The sequence below is a fragment of the Brassica rapa genome, chromosome A02 (assembly GCF_000309985.2).
Source record: "Brassica rapa cultivar Chiifu-401-42 chromosome A02, CAAS_Brap_v3.01, whole genome shotgun sequence".
Lineage (NCBI taxonomy): Eukaryota > Viridiplantae > Streptophyta > Magnoliopsida > Brassicales > Brassicaceae > Brassica > Brassica rapa.
Window position 1 is genome coordinate 8733576 of NC_024796.2, and position 16910 is coordinate 8750485.

The following is a 16910-nucleotide window of genomic DNA, read 5'->3' on the forward strand; positions in this document are numbered from 1 at the left end:
ACAGTCCTCTACTTTTTATTTATCTTTATATTAATTTTTAGGTAAGGATGTTTTATTTAGGACCGACAAATCAAACCAAACTTAACTGAATAATCAAAAATATCTAAATAGTTTCTGCTTTCAATATCTAAAAATTGGACATGAATCAAACTGAAAATTGAATGTATTCATGAACATATTGAAATACGTCTTTTATTCTTAACATTTTATTTATATCTAATTTTAAAATAATTAAATATCTAAAATGTCATAAACTAAATATTTATACAACATGTATTTTTTTTGTATAACAGTATTCTAAGTAACTTTTTATAAGAACTTTGACAAGAAATTAAAAAATTATAAGACAATAATTCTTAACCTTTCTGTTATTTAATATAATAATTCTATTAACTGTTTTGTCAATTTAGTACATCAATTTTATGAATGTTCTCAATTAACAACAGCTCTTGCAGAAAAAACAGTTGTTTTTTTTCCAAAAAAAATTGAATATTTCATAAAATAATAAAAATAATAAATTTCCATAGATATAAAATTTTAGAAAATCATAAAATTCATAAAAATCTAAAAACATCTAAACTGGTTGTTTTATGCTTCTCTCCCAGCATAGGTATCATTATGGTTCTTGATGATGGTCTGCAAAATGGGTGTATCTGAACTTATCATCTTCTCTTCCAACCTCATTGAAGACTTTCCCTAAACAAATATATTATGACATTCTTGTTCTCCTCTATAATTTTTTAGTCGACTTGATAATGAGTTTCTTGTTGGTTTTCATCATGTTGATCAGAGTATGGTATACCATGGTCTCTCTTCAACAACTCTTCTTCATCTTCCTCTCCAATAGATTAAGAACCAACATCTCTTTGATGATTGTTTGTTTGGTTTTTAGATTTTGGATTTTGGTTTTTGGTTTTTAGTTTTTGGTTTTTGGATTTTAGATTTTGGTTTTTGGTTTTTGATTTTGCAGTAGATTTTAGTTTTTAGAGAAGCATGAATGTTGATTTTAGATTTTTGTTTTTAGTTTTTGGTTTTTGGTTTTTACTTTTAAAATAATATGATGAAAATATAATAAAATATAGAATATTATTAAAAAAAAGCATAAACAAAATAATATAATTTTATGTTTAAAGATAAATTAAAATTTTAATTCTATGTTCAGACATATGTATATATATACTTTATTTTATAAACTTGTATATATAATATATTTAGAAATATGTACATATAAAATGAAATGTGTAAACATAATTTTTAATAAAATTTACCATAACGATAATCTATATATATATATATTCATTACTGGTTAACTACAAAATTTAATTCTAGGCGTATATTTCTAAAATTGTGGCAACATATAATTCTACACATATGGTAATATTTAGATTATGCTTGTTACATATTAGTTATTTGATTACTCTGTAAATATTTGGTTCTTATAAATTATTTTTTAATAAATGTGACATTACTAAATAAAAAAATAGGCTGGAACTATATTGTTGAAACTAAAGTTCCAAAACTATGCACATATATACATATAATCATATATTTTATGTGTATGTGATTGAGAATATTACATACTCTCATACGGTAAGCACCAGCTAGATAAGTAGTTTCTTTATTATTGATCTTTTGAATATTATTTTCTTAATTAATATTTATTAAATAAGAGTATTTATAATTTCAAAAAAAATAATATAAAATCATCGTTAGGGCCATAAAACTAGAAAAAACTTGGATTTTGACTTTTGCTTAGAAATTGTTAGTTATTCTAAAAACTAGTTTCCCTAAATTTTAGGAAATCTAAAACCCAAAAATCTTGATTGGATCAAAAATGGTTTTTGGAAAATCAAAAACCAAAAACTGTTTCAAAAACTACAAACAATCATTTCTCCTTCAAAATTTTGATAAACTTCTCTTGCTTCAGTTACATGGTTGTTCTTTTTTGCATACCATTCTTGATGGTCGGTAGCTTTATATGGGTGATCATGTGGTTCCGCCTTAGGACTTTCTTAACATTTTATCTTTACATTTTTCCATCTTTTTCGTTTTGTAGTGTTTTAGTGATTTTTAGATGTAACGATGCATGGTGTCAAAGTGAGTATATATTAAGTGGAAAATTAATATAGTTAACCAAGTTGGAAAAAAAGAAACCGATGTCGGTTAATAGTTATACATGTAGTGCATACTCGGAACAATCATAATTATGTACCAGAAATAATTGTTGTTAACTAATTAATCTTGACTAATTGGATTTCGTGTCTAAGGGTAGGAATAACTGATTAGCCAAGTTTGGTTATGTAATACGTTGAACTTTATATATATATATATATCTAATGCAATGTTAATTTGATTTTGCATGGTTAAGTAGTTGTGATTGGAAAAAGACTTAAATGCTATTAAAGATTTTTTAGGAATAGTTTAAAATGTTAATGTTATGGTGTTTTATGTAATATCCCACATTTAAAAGTAAAGTTATTTTCAAAGTCAATTTCTCTTTTGATAGAAATTTTTTTTTTTGTTTGTTATAAAAAAATTTAGTATTATCTCTTCTAGGATGGACGGTGCAAGAGACCTCAATTGGAGGTTGGAGAGACAACAAAAGTGACTGCGTCTGAAATTATGATGTTAGTACAGTCTGATGAACTTTTACTGCCACAAACTTTTCTGACACCATATGTATTGGGATAAGAGCCAATCATGTACATCCATATTTTACTTTGGTTTATCTTCTTTTTTTGTTCACAGTTTTTTCCAAGTGGATATGGTCAAAATAGGTTCAGTTAAGTTTATTTTTGTGATTTAGTAGAACGTCAGTAGCAAACAAATATTGTTAGAAGACGTGAAGTAAGCAATGAGAGCTAAAAAAAGGGTAATGAGAGCTAAAACAAGGTCATTGTGACAACTACCACTTTGCATGTAGTCCGCTGGACACAGTTCCACTATGGATGAGTTCACATCTGGAATTGGCGTATTGGAGTCCGGTTTGATATTTTTTTCAAAAGTTAAGTTTTCCATTTACAAAATAAAGAAGAGTTCATATCGGGAATCAGCGTATTGGAGTCCACCAATATTCGATATGAAATGTTTAGGAATCTTTTGTTCTTTTCAAGTCAAAACGCTTTATCCCAAAGTTGAAGAAAAATATTTTGCAAAATTTCAAAGCTTTTGATAATATGTTTTATGAAATACTCTGTCTTTTAAAAAAAGATAAAATTTTCACATATATTAAAAATATAATAAATATTAGGTAATTTCGTACATGTACTTTGTTGATACTGCGAAAACGTAAAACAAGCAAGTTTGATAGTAGAATGGTAACAAAAGAGTTTACGAAATAACTTACTTCATCTGATCTTAAAAGATCCATGTTATAGCTTTTTTACACTTATTAAAAAAACATATAAAATTATATTTTTCAATATATTGTTTTTCTTAATTAACTATTCCCAATAACTTTTAACCAATGAGATTTTATTAAACACGATTGTATTTTTTTAAAAGTACAATTTTTAATTAATTAATGTATTGAAAATATAAAAAAATGTATCTTTTTGAAACAATTTTTTTTTTAAAACATATATACTTTAGAAATAGAGAGAGTACGATATATCGGTTTGATCTTCAGCCTCACACCAAAATATTGAAACATTCCAAAGAAACAAAGAGAATCACTCTCAAACAAAACAAGTCTATGATAAAAAAAATAGTATGATTTATTTATGGTAACTTAGACCTTATTTGTAGGATTACAATCTGTAGAAATCAAAAATGAAAATGATGAAAACAAAAATTAGAAACTACTTAGAAAACAAAGACTTCGACTCAATAATGATTTTTAACTAAAATAAAGGCTAAGTCTTGGTCTTCACACAGTTCTGACCAGTCTTGGAACTCTCTTTGGACAGCTTGGTCGAAAATACTCCAAGGAATAATTTGTTTACTTCTTGGCCAAAGTTGTAAACCATAGAATTGTTTGGATCTACATTTAGGCCCAAATGCATTCCACCATAAGCCCATTCGTCCAATGTAGCTTCTCGGGTGGTCGAATCAGCTCGGAAGATTAAACCAGCTTGCTCAGCTCGTTCAGATGAGTGTCAGTCCAGCTAACTTGAATATCATCTCGTCTAGCTTGCCAAGGTAAGTGTCACTTCGATTAATCTCGACCAGTAAGTGTCACTTCGATTCAGCTCGACCAGTTCGCCAAAGTAAGTGTCACTTCAACCAACACGACCAAAGTGTTCAGCTTGTCCTATAGGGTTTGAGCAGGCAAGGTTCACATCAGTTTCGTTTCATCCCTAATGTGTTTTTGGTTTGTGTTTTATCATTTATTCCTGTATCAACTGCCTATAGTAGATATTGAGACTCCTACTATCCTCATATCAATTGGCTATAGTATATATTGAGATTCCTAGAATTTCATCGGTATGTGCATTTTCGAGTCACAATATCAAAATTAAGGACATCAACATAAGCTAATGATAATTACTTTGGATTAGTAATTTATAATAAACCAATTAAGAACAAGTGCTGCATACTGTCACAAATAAAAACAAGTTGCTTCATTCAAATTACAAATAAAATATCATTACAAGGTACAAGTCCAACCCAAAAAAAAAAAACGAATAGGTCTTAATATTGGTATTAGCGTCGCGAATAATTAAAACGAATTTCAATGAGAAAAATGACAAATCCAAAGCCATTCCACAAGAGTAAGTAATGATCACTGGCTCAGCAAAAACTATATACTTGTGTTGGCAAAGAACCATACCTATTTTTCTTTGTTGTTGTTCTCTTTGGAGTACTCTTCCATCTCACTGAGCCAAAGATCAGCAAAGTCGCAATTCTTCCAAGCGTCGAACCAAGGCCCACCGCGAGTAAAATGCACGGCCTTAGGCTGGGTGGCGGGATCGTTCTCAACGACCCTGTTGTGCCCTTCAAGAAAGTTCCAGACGAAAGGAACAGACCCAATCTCCTCATCCTCCAGCCACTGGAACCTATGGAGGAAGGCACCGCTCTGAGTATTCACAGCCTCGGGGGTCAAAGTCTTGTTCTTCGGGTGGCCGCAGTTGTAAAGCACCATGGAGGACCAGTTCTTCCTCGGGTACACGGTTTGCACGGCGCCGTCCATCTTAGTGGTCTCTTTGGGAGTGTAGTCATGCTGAACGCACATGATGGCGTACTTGTCGTCGATCAGATCAACGAGCTCTTTAATGTCCGCGATGTAGAGGAAATCGCAGTCGACGAACATAGCCCAGCCTTGGTAGTCTGACAGGTGGGGAGTGAGGAAGCGTGTGAAGGAGAACTCGGTGCTCTCGAGGTTGTTTCTTTCTCTCCAGTAGAGGCCTCTCTCTCGGAGATCTGACTGGACGATGGGGGTGATCTCGACGGGGATGGAAGATCTCTTGGTGATGGAGTGGTGACAGACTTTGTAGGCGAGATCTTCGCGAGGGTCGTAACCGACGAAGATTCTGAAAGGTGTTGAGGTTTTCGAATCGCCGTTGCTCATGGTCATGGCGTTGTTGTTTGTTTGGATCTGCGTTTTTGAGTTCATAAAGATCTATTTAAAATTTGCTAATGCTCATGTCCGTATGGATAGAAATGCTAATTCTTAGATGATTCAAGTGAAAACAGAGAGTACGATATAGAAAAAATGCAGAGGGAAAATGAGGAGACCTGAGGAAACGCTTGGAGAGGGAGCGAAAAGAATTAACCACCGACACCAAAATGATCTTTTTTTTTTGGTTATCTTCTTTTCTCTTTTAATCAGGAAACCAAAGTAGATTTGGAGCGACGAATGAGGAGAGTGGTGAATCTTAATTTGGAATTTGCTAAATTTTATGTGTGAGAGAGAGACTCGAGTTGACCCGCGTGTTGACTCGGCGTCGGCTTGAGCTTTATGCTTTGCCTCCCTTCTATACCATGTGCTTGCCGCTGGCATCCACGCTCTGTGCGCTTTCGCTATTATTTTTATTTATTTGTGCTTTTTTTCTCTTTCGAAAAATTTGTGGTTGTTATTTGGATTAACAGACGATTTAATAACAGTAAAATAAAGCACTTTCAAAATAATATTTGTAGACGGGTCATTCATATTAATAACATATTTTATCAATGTGGGGTACAAAATTCTAAATTAACAAATCTTAAATACTATAAATGATAGATTAAATTGAAAATATTACGTTTGATTAATATTAAAAATTTAATACAAATTGTACATGAGTTTAATATTATTACAAAATTAATTAGATACTTAAAAGGTTTATTTTAGTAAAAAACGAAATATAAATGTATATTTTAAATAATCTATTATTTAAAAGGTTTGTTCAAGTGAAAAACACAATATATATATTTATATTTAAAGTGAAAAATGAAATATACATTTGTATTTTAAATAAATACGAAATATATATTTATATTGTAAAAAAGATATAAAAAGATTTTATTCAGATGTTTAAGGGCATCTTCATCTCTGCTCCATTTTTTTCTCTAAAATAGAGTAAAAGTGAATATGGAGTAAGGAATGCTCCAACTCCACTTCATATCTCACTTTATAATGAAATTTACTCCATAAATGGAGTAATCTAATTTTTGTTTGTTCATCACTTCATTATGAAGTGTGAAATGGAGTAGAGTTGAAGCAATTTTACTCAATTTTCACTTTTACTCTATTTTAGAGGAAAAATGAAGTTTTACATTGGGATGCTCTAAGAAAAAACATAGAAATATCATTTAAGTAAACTTTTAATGAATGATCCAACTTGAAAAATCAAATATGAAATAAAGTCGTAATTTCTGTTTTAATAAAATAATTTAAAGTTGTACTTTCAGATTGAAATATATCCCGAGGAAAAAAACTTGAAATTTCTGACTTGATAGAACACCAGTTGGACGCTCTTGTTAACATGTTTGCATTATAAATAATAAAAACAATTATAATGAATGATAAATTGATAATGTACAAGTAAATTCATGAATTGTTTTTTTTTTAAACTTGAAATGGTACATTGTTATATGAAAAAAAAAACAAGTCAAACAATGAAAGTTGAAGCTACTTCAAGAGTGCTTATGCACTTGCAATTTCGAATATGAGCAAGAATCTCGTTGACTTATCCATCACTCCATCAGTAGAAACAACGTAGAAAGAACTTAACATAACTAAGTGTCAATAATAATATATTACTTAATGGTACAAGAGTGTATGTGTATGTATGGAGTTTCGAACCGATTAGCTAAAATTTCTCTCTCAGAAGTGTCAACAATAAACAAATAGCCAAGGGAATAAGCCACACATTATGCAACCGTTACTAGTAATAACTTGACTTTAAGCTTTGTGTAGGCCAAGCTTACTCAATGGCGTGCTTATCAGACTGCCTAGAAGTGTAGTGTGCAGAAAGCAGAAGGAGAGAAAGAAAGGCGCTAGCCACAAAAATTGCATCGAACCATCGATGATAGAAATCAAACTGGATATCTCCACCCAATACATCCGTTATGATTCCCCTGCAAAGTTACACCCACAAGCTACAATGCTTTAGATTGCCTGTTTCCATCTTTTAAACTCAGCAGCAAGTATGGTTTCTGACGCATTCAATGCTACAAAGGTTGCTTCTCAACAAGTAGAAAGTTCCATATACGTACGAAATCTCTAGCCAAAACAAGCCATCAAGTACTTTAAATTTTAAGGAAATTAAGATATAACGATCTCCTTTTGCGTACCTGTACTCATTTCTCAAGCTTTTTCTGATAAGAAGAATGGAAGACAAAAAGTACATCCCCATGATTTCAGATAGGAAAAGCACAACATTGCTTGAAGAACCACTTCCCACTCTCGACACTGCAAAGAAAAACTGCACCATCCACATACTACAACTCATTAAACCAATACTAGACCGCACTCAAACTCAGGAGAAGACATCAAAAGGACTGCATGAGAAATTATATGAACGTGGCTTTCATCGAAAAATATCCAGGGGCTTGAGTGCACAGATGACAATACAAGGACACACCAATGAAAATGAAAACAATTGAGAAACTAGAATAATAATTCACCTTCATCAAATTCGTCAAGAATCCCCTTACAGAAATCACAATCAACATCCCAATAAACAACAGGGAAATATACTGCAAACAAGAAAGAAAGAAAGAAACAGGGTTAGAACAAAGTTGTACAATCCAGCAATCCTTACGTACAGAAATTGAGAAGTCGGCATAAATTTCACATTTTCTGATAAGTTAGGTCATATAACTAGGCCTTGAGAAAGCTATGATCTCTTTATTTAGTTAACTTTGCATTCCATCAAAGCCAACAGAAAGTGAGATATGTCTGAGAGAGAAATGCCTAGGCTTTTAATTCGAGAAAGAACAACATTGTAAAAAAGAAAGTAATACCGTTCAGGTTGGATTTCTTTAGCTTAATTACTTCATTATCTGAGATAGCATACGAAAAGTAACACAAACCTGTGAGAGCAAGGCAGCATCTACTCCTATATCAAACCACCGCAAGAATATGCTGATCATCATTGTAACAGGATCTTTTGTACCAGCCTGTAAACAAACTGATTACTAGCAATTTCATGTAGTAAGAGGCACACAAAATGATTCATTAAAGGACAGTAATGATGTATAATGAACTTAAAACAAGTGAATACCTCCTTGAAGACAACACTTTGTAGAGACTGCACAAAACAGAAAGTGAAAACAATGAAGAAACTAGAGTTACTTGTTCACGGTTACAATTAGAATTTGAACAAGGGATATAGAAAACAATGTATATAGTAAGGTAGAGATTTCCATAGAAAACTATTAACTATTTCCGAGCCGCACGGTATAAAGGGTTTCAGAAAAAGATAATTAAATGAAGAACTGTCCAAATCTAATAATCAACTGATACCTTACAGCATAACGCTTCAAAAAGTAACAAAGAGAGGAACATCAATAAAAGCGCAATAAGAGTAGTTATTCAAGACTAAATGGAATATATTTGTCGTATGAATATAATATGTAATTTTATGAATGTTATAAAATTTTGAAGAACGGTGATCCTTTTATTTATAAAAAGAATGATTAAAAGAGAAAAAAAATTGTTGAAAAAGTATCTAACTGACGGGCACAATTTTGAAGTATCATTGAGGAACTTATTCCGTAAAATCTATTTTACAATCCTCCAAATATGTTACCATTCAAACCAAAAAGCTACCCAAGTCCACGTGGATACCAACACACTCTTTCAAAGGACAGTAAAGAACTCAAAGAAAAAATTAAAGCAATTTGATCCCTGCCACAAGTATCTATCAATGAAACCAGCATTGGTTACAAGTGTTATTTTCATAAGCATGCGAAGCAGTTTAAATTCTCTTGCAATTGATACGAGGATGGAGTATAGGGTAGAGTTTACAAAATAAAAAGCTAGAACCTCGTTAGAGATGCAGAAAATTACCTTCAGCATTTTATACACACAATAAATGGAACATGCATAACCAAGTAAGTTCTGCACATGACCCCTCCAAGTTCTAGAGAAGGCAGCAGCATCCTGAAAATAGGATAGAGTTAGAGCATATGTAAAAAGAGTATCACAACCAAAAAAAGACCACCAGAAATAGCATATTAAGAACAGAAAAGTCAACCAAGTAAAAGATGTAACCACCAAGTCAGTGAGTATAATTCTGTAACGAATCAAAACCGAAGCAGCTGAAAGCGAACCTTTGCTTGGCGTAGCTCATATATTTCCAAAAATAACTGCTTTGACAACTCTTCTAAGCCTTCCACCTCCGCCTCCAATATTTTTATGTCTTCTCAAGAAAAAGTATCAATAAATTAGGGGGATATCACCAGAAACTAATCCCAATAACCAAGGAAAACATGATTGCAAGTGGTACTTGTGTTAACAACTTAACAAAAACTAATCTCAAAAACCAAGGAAAAAAATATTTCAAGGGGTACTTGAAATCTTGAATACAATTCTTCTGCACTAGATAAAAGGTCAACTCAACATTTGTATGGACAAAAACAGACGTAAGCCTCGCACTGTAGTAAGAATCAACGTTACTCTTTGGGTTTAGAGTCTTCTAGATAACAAAAAGGACAGTACGGTTCCCTTATGTTGTTATAGTTGATCGAATTACTAACAGTACCATCAAAGTAGAGAATACATCCCCAAATAGAGTAAATAACAAAGGTCCTTGTTCCATTAATATAACCAGTCTCACTCTCCTAAAGCCAAAGCCGCTAAGATTAATGATTAGTAACTATTTCAAACTAAGGAATTTGTAACAACTCGTTTCAGTATCTATGCCAAAAAAAAAAATTTGTGCAGCACAACAACACCTCAAAAAACAAAACACGTAAACTGACCTTGCTCCTTTTGGTCATCTTGAACCGATCGCACAACAGTCCCAACAATTCTTCTAAAGAAAGAGCTACGTTTTTGATTCTGGGGAAAAAAAGCATTACATGGTTAGCTGCCAAACTCATCTATAGTATTGGTTCCTTTTATGACAACATTCTCAGTCTATATGGCTTGCTCACTATTGCCAAGTAACAGGACACAAGCATTTCAGAGTACAATGAGTAACTTGAAACATAAGAATAGTCCTCTTCCATAAGATCGTATATTAAGTATGAGAGGTAAAAATACAGTGAAGCTAGACAATATAATCATATAAATTATGCCGGAGGATAAAACAATAACAAACCTCTTCTGATCCTAGATTTCGTTCCACCTCCAGTTGACACAGAATAATTTTCTTCTTCTTTGCTATGCACGTCTCAGTTGACTGCATCAGCTGCCTTTGCAAAGATATTATATCTGCTTCTCCAATCTCCCTAAAAGTGTGTGAAAGAGAGAAATAAAAATGTTATTAGAAAGCAATGTCTTCTAGACAATCCAGCAGATTCCCAATCACTGAAGTGACAAGCCTCTAGAGAATGGAGATATCTCATGGAAGTATGTGGTGCATTTCTAAGCATATTGTTACACATTTTTTGTTCCCACCATCTAATGGAAGAACATGCAGGTGGGCAATATATACACACGTTATGTATGCTTTATTATTCAGCCAATTGAATGTTGCAGCTTACGGAAAAGACTCTATTGGTGGGTTAAGCATAAACCAGAAAAGGGAAAAACATAGACCAGTATATAGCAGTTATGGGAAATATAGTGTTACCTAATGAAGAGGGAAATATAGCTGTAGGGCAAATTTACAGCTCCAAATCCTGATAAGACAGCCATTAAGGTCACACCAATGACCCCAATTCTACTGACCAGCTGAGGCATGGTGAAAAAACCTTGCAAAGAAACAGAACATTTAGTCAACAAAAATTCCACAAAACTTTGTATGATGAGAATATTGTGATGCACAAGCTAGTAGTACCTTTATCTGATGAAGGCATGGGAAAATGAACCCCCATACGCCAGAAAGCATAAAGGAATGCTGTCAAGAATAAGAAAGCCGCAGCAGAGGCACGCTCCCTTCTTACACCTGAGATGTTTGTTTAGGATAACAAATCATTGTAGTCTAGGATAATCAATCGTTAACCAATTATAAAGGATTGCATTCTAAACAAAGAAAAATCTATAAACGGAAGAGGGAAGCTTACCAGAATTACGAAGCATCAAATAGCAATGGTAATAGGGCAACATGAAAACGAGAAGCAGTATCAAACAAAAGAGATCCACCTTCCAGTTCACCATCCTTGCCCTGCAAAGAGGCGGCGGCGGCGGCTAGTAAGGTAACAGAAGAATCTAGAAATCAAGCTTTGGGACTTACTCTCTAGAGAGAACAGGTATGATCTCGAAGAGAACGAGCTGCAACAAGTTACAAGAGAAGGCGAAGACGATGCTGAAAATGATCTGAACCAAAGCTCGCTTCTCTTCGTATTCCTTGTACAGTCGCCGATTCAGGAACCATAGACCTGCCCATCCTAACAGACACAGTGACGCCATCACCACCGCGCCTTCGTAGATCGCCAATCCGTAGCCCATCGCTTATTCCAGATCTCTCTTTCTTTCTCCTCGCGAGTACAGGAAAAAACACTCAGATCCGTTTCTTAACAACCTCCATGGCGATTCAGCAGCAGCTTTTCTATTAGCTTCGCGAGTAAGCTTTGGTTTGTTTGATTTTCGATTCCGGTGTGCTGGATCTGTAGATTAAAAGCTCAATTTCCGAAATAATTAAATTATTTAGTTTAAAAAAAGGTATTTTAGAATACCTTATTTGATCGATTAGGGTTTATAAGTTCTACTAATCATCATCACAATCACCACCACCAACATCAACGTGACTTTACTCGAACTCGCGGAGTGGAAGCGTATAGCAATGCTAACCATCCACTGAGCTACACAGTAGTTGTCAAGAAAACGGCTCATAACAAGCTTTATCAAAGCTTAGTTAAATTTTTTGTTTTCTATCCCTCACAAGTTACAACAGTTTGGCTTTCGTATCAAAATTAAAAAGGAAGATGTTTACAAGTTTAGAGACTAGTTAAAAAGCAAGGTCCAGTTGAAAAAGTTAAGTAGAAACAAAATTTTAAACCTACAACTACAACCCAAATTAAATTGGATAGTAGCATTTTGGAAGGTTTAGAGGAAGAATGATCAAATTTGGTGAAGAAAAAAGACATCATGCCAAGTCGACGAGGAGAGGAAAAATTGCAGAAATTAGGCTGATCGGAGCCAAGCTCGCATCATCTAAGAAGAGAGAGAATGGTTGTCTTTCCTAAAACTTTTATACTGCACCTATTTGAAATCTTTGACTGACTTCTTCATGGACTTTCCACTCGTAGTAATCATGATTACTATTGAGCTGAATGGTTGTATTGTGAGACAGTAATTGAAGTTATGTTTCTAACCTTGGAGAAGGGAGATACCATGATCCATTACTATGTATGGAAACTATAGTTGCGAATAGGGGGATGCCTAGTGTAGAAGTTGTAGCACCCATGAAATCATGAAGGCAGCCAAACAGACTTCAATTATCAAACCAAAACCTTCTTGAGTAACCATTCTGCATCCGAAGTTGAATTAAAGGGAAAACCACATTCTTGAGCTTTAGTAAATTGTTTGCTAACCATGAAAAGGACTGACTAGACTTTATAGTCCAATAGTTATGCACTAGAACTTTGAGTATGACTTTTTAAAACCAGGAAACCCATACTGAGTTTGGACGAAAGAAGAGAAGCCAAATGAGGTGGAGGAAACAAGCTTTATTCCACGTCTGGAGATCCTTTACACCGAGTCCACCTTGGATTTTCATAAGAGCAACAGTCACCCAAGCTACCTTTGCAGTGTTGTGACTTGCTGCATCTCCCTTTTTTTAATTATCAAATATTGCATCTCCCTTCCATTAGAAGTTACTATATAAAGTGTTTATTTTCGAGATACATGTTTTCGGAAGAAAAAAAAAAACAAAACACAAGAAGGTAATATTACTTAAAATGACTGTTTTAGTGAGAGAGAGTCTTCCAGAAAAGGAAAGCGACTTAACTGACTAGAAGCATAATTTGCTTTAACTTGTTGCAGTAGACATTTGCAGTTTGGCAGAGACAGCTTCCTAGAAATTATAGGAACACCAAGATATCATAACGGTAGTGAACCCCGAGACATACCAGTAGACAGGGGCGAAGCCAGACCTTTTTTTTAGTGGGTGCAAAACAATTACAATAATAGAAATGTGGAGTATCGAACCTGTGTTGTCTGAAAGTTATGGGTGCACCCTTGCCAAATATGCCATTTCCAACTAATATATCCAATGTAAAAAATAAAATTTCTAAATACTAATGGATGCTCGTGCACCCATATACCTTAACGTAGCTTCGCCTCTGCCACTAGAAGCTTCAGTTTTTTTTTAATCATCATCAGACATACCAGAAGCAAAGAAGCTGGTTTTCTGCATACTAACAACAAGACCAGAAAGGTTTTCAAATTTATAGAGCATTTGTAACACACACTAGACAGAACCAATGGATCTATCAATGAAAATCAGGATGTCATCAGCAAAACAAAGATGAGTAAGCTTTACTCCCTTACATTTCGGATGGGATTTTATTTTCTCTTGAGCAGCTGTATCATTTAACATTTAACATATGGGAAAACCGGTTCATTGCAATTATAAAAATAAATGGGATAAGGGATCCATCATTGAAATGGAGGCTGGAGTCGGAGATTTATTGGGAGTAGACTTCGAAGCTGGAGCCTTTTTGGACTTTTTCTTCATGTCGGGAGAGGGTCCCAGATCTGAGAGGGTGGAGAGCAACCGACGTTGGATTAGACGCCGGTGAGCAGCGCTTAGGTGAGACACGGCGGAGGGAGGAAGTTGCAATTTTGGTCGCATTTTAGAGGAGATAGAAAGTAGCTGTTTAATACTTAAACAAACCCATTTTTTGATGTACAGAAGACTTCTTATCATGTACCAACACCCAAAAGATTAATCGAATTTCACATTGTAAATTTTTTTTTTCCGAAAGTATTCACACCAAAAAGAGTGTCCACATTAAAAACAAAGGAGTGTTCACAGATATGGCCATGACGTAAAACATGATACACTTATTATAGACAGGCCTGGCCCAAGAGTTCTATAGACCACAAGCAAAAAAAACTGTGGGCCACTATAGTAAAAGAAAGTTCAAAAATAGCCTTAGCGGGAAATCACACCCATGATAACATGGAGAAGAATTAGAGACTAGACCAACTAACCTGCAAAAACATTTAGAAATTTAAAGCCGATATGTATGTAAATAAATATGGCCGGAAACTAGTGCTTCTATAGCTTCCTATCAGGACCGTTACTGATTATAGACTCATAAGAAGTGTTTCAAGGTGCACTTAACCGAAAAAATCATTCAGTCAAGATTTGCCATATTTGGATCCAAAATAAATTTTTCACCGGCAAGCTTAAGGCTTATCAGCGGTGACGGTGGCTAGGTTTAAAAAAAAATCTAATAGTTAATAGCATCTCCAATGATTAGCATCATTGTTTTCTTCAAAATTTGAAGTTCTTCAAAAAATGAAGCAACATGTTCTCCGATGGTTTTTTTCATATTTTTCTTCAAAACAGAATAATCAAATATATTCTATCACCACTTTATAATTAATTATTAATAACACCTTATACTTTTTCAAACTTACTAATTTTACACATCTGTTTTGTTTTAACATTAATTCGACCATATTACTATTTATTAAAAATTAAAATTATTATATAATACAATTATTACGCGTAATGTAAATCATTAAACAAAAGATTTTATAAAATGCATTAAATACATATATCTATAAATTCTATTTTAAAACAAAAATGAGCTTATTTTATTCTAAATTCTTCTAAATCGAACATAAAACTCTTAGAAGTTAATAATTTCACGTTCTTCGTTATTAACATTCAATTTGATAAAAGTAATATAGTAAACTTTGCAATTAATTGGATGACACTAACACTTCGAGTTTGTTTAAATACAAAATAACAATAAATAAGAATTAAGGATTAGTTTGTAAATAAAAATGTACATCTTCAAAAAATGAAGAACTTAATAGTATTTCTTTAAATTTGAAGAAATATTGTTCAATGCTTCAAAATTTGAAGAAATGAAGAAAAAAGTGAAATACCATTAGAATAAAAATGAAGTAAAAAGTGAAAAATGAAGCACCATGAGAAATGCTCTAAAAGAAAAGATAGGATATGACATTGAGAACTTCCGTTTTCAAGAGTTACTGTGAAAGATGACATTTTAAAGAGGATATAAAATCATCAATATCATTATTTTTTCTCAAAATAAAAAAGATAAAAATATGAGATCATCAATTCATCAGTCCTCATCTCTTGTACAAATAAGAAAGTTCTTTGTGAGATATCATTATTAAATGAATCGGATTCATAACTCGTGGTTCTTATATCACAGTTTGCCCGTTAGGTAATCACCATTCTAGTTTGGTTCGTAAATAAAAACTTTAATGCAGTTCATAGTGTAATGTCAAAAAATAAAATTGTTCGTGTTGTATAGAAAAGAAAAAAAAGTAAAGGTTTTTTTTGTTTTTCCATTTATTATTATTATTGATGGGTCAAAGCCCAGAAACCATACTTCACAAAGGCCCAAAGGGCAGTCTAAAGAAACCTTTTGGGTCAAAGCCCAAAAAACATTAAACCGAACCCGGTGTCCTAAAGAATCCAACGCCCCAAACCCAACATTCCAAGCCCACTAGGCTTTCCCATGCACGTGTCGCCCTGTTAACAGAACCAAAACACGTGTTGGACTCCTCACCAATGAGGAACACGTGTTGATGGCACCTCCATCTCCACCGTTTCGAGATTTGTCGTCGGAGCCACCGGCGTTCACCGAAGATTCACTGGAAAGAACCCCGCACCACGAATCCAACGACCGAAACGAAATCTCTTCCAACGGCGATCAAATTCCGCCTTCAAACCCACCAAATCCTTAAAGAGGCCGATCAACTAGAGCAGCCTCGAAGAAGAACGAACCACAGATCTACGCTTCCATAAAACAATCGTCTACGATCGATCCAAGAACAACCAACATGGAATCTTAAATCGAGAGTCGATTGAGCAAAGAAAGAACAAAAGCATAGATCGGAAACCGGTAAAAACTGGCGAAAAACGATGCTGTCAGAGCCACCGCTTCTCCGGAGACGAAAGCCGACGAACCGATACTGGCGGAGCCACCGATCCTCGGAACCCAAAGCTGGCAACGACGGTGTAGAGAAATCATCGACTCCCAGAAATCAAACTTATAACACGGAGTTAGAGAAACTCCGACTGAAGTTCATCTCATCCTTCCTCTGTGTCGGATTGAGGAGAGAGGACAGAGCTAAAGGGGAGAGAGAACTAGTTAAAAGTAAAGGTTTTATATTGAAGAAGCTGTAGCCTGTAAGAGTAAAATAGTATATGAAAATTGAAATA

General features: G+C 33.9%; 2 protein-coding genes across 3 annotated transcripts; both read right to left on the minus strand.

The window, feature by feature from the left end:
- Positions 1–4535: 4535 nt before the first annotated feature.
- LOC103852209 (protein CDI) lies at positions 4536–5993 on the minus strand. Its single transcript, XM_009129128.3, has 2 exons — positions 5677–5993; positions 4536–5536 (listed from the first exon to the last, which is right to left on the minus strand). Exon 2 carries the CDS (start codon positions 5513–5515, stop codon positions 4772–4774), a length of 744 nt encoding a protein of 247 aa, XP_009127376.1. The 5' UTR covers positions 5516–5536; positions 5677–5993; the 3' UTR covers positions 4536–4771.
- A 1059-nt stretch (positions 5994–7052) lies between these two features.
- On the minus strand, positions 7053–12436 carry LOC103852210 (GPCR-type G protein 1). 2 transcript variants are annotated; one of them, XM_033285901.1, is made up of 14 exons: positions 12211–12436; positions 11769–12141; positions 11599–11699; positions 11373–11480; positions 11166–11286; positions 10692–10821; positions 10351–10429; positions 9700–9788; positions 9437–9529; positions 8649–8675; positions 8458–8544; positions 8050–8121; positions 7717–7847; positions 7053–7521 (listed from the first exon to the last, which is right to left on the minus strand). In XM_033285901.1, the coding sequence occupies exons 2-14, from the start codon at positions 11981–11983 to the stop codon at positions 7509–7511; spliced, it is 1266 nt and encodes a 421-aa protein (XP_033141792.1). In that variant the 5' UTR covers positions 11984–12141; positions 12211–12436; the 3' UTR covers positions 7053–7508. The 2 variants fall into 2 exon arrangements, with proteins under 2 accessions (XP_033141792.1, XP_009127377.1); XM_009129129.3 differs by having other exon boundaries at positions 7098–7500; positions 12211–12435.
- Positions 12437–16910: the final 4474 nt, after the last annotated feature.

Coding starts and splice junctions, on each gene's coding strand:
- LOC103852209 (XM_009129128.3), bottom strand. CDS start 5,515: ATGACCATGAGCAACGGCGATTCGAAAACCTCAACACCTTTCAGAATC.
- LOC103852210 (XM_009129129.3), bottom strand. CDS start 11,983: ATGGGCTACGGATTGGCGATCTACGAAGGCGCGGTGGTGATGGCGTCA. Junction 10,822..11,165: donor TATATTTCCCTCTTCATTAG/GTAACACTATAT, acceptor ACACACTTTTAG/GGAGATTGGAGAAGCAGATA. Junction 9,530..9,699: donor ATGAGCTACGCCAAGCAAAG/GTTCGCTTTCAG, acceptor TCCTATTTTCAG/GATGCTGCTGCCTTCTCTAG.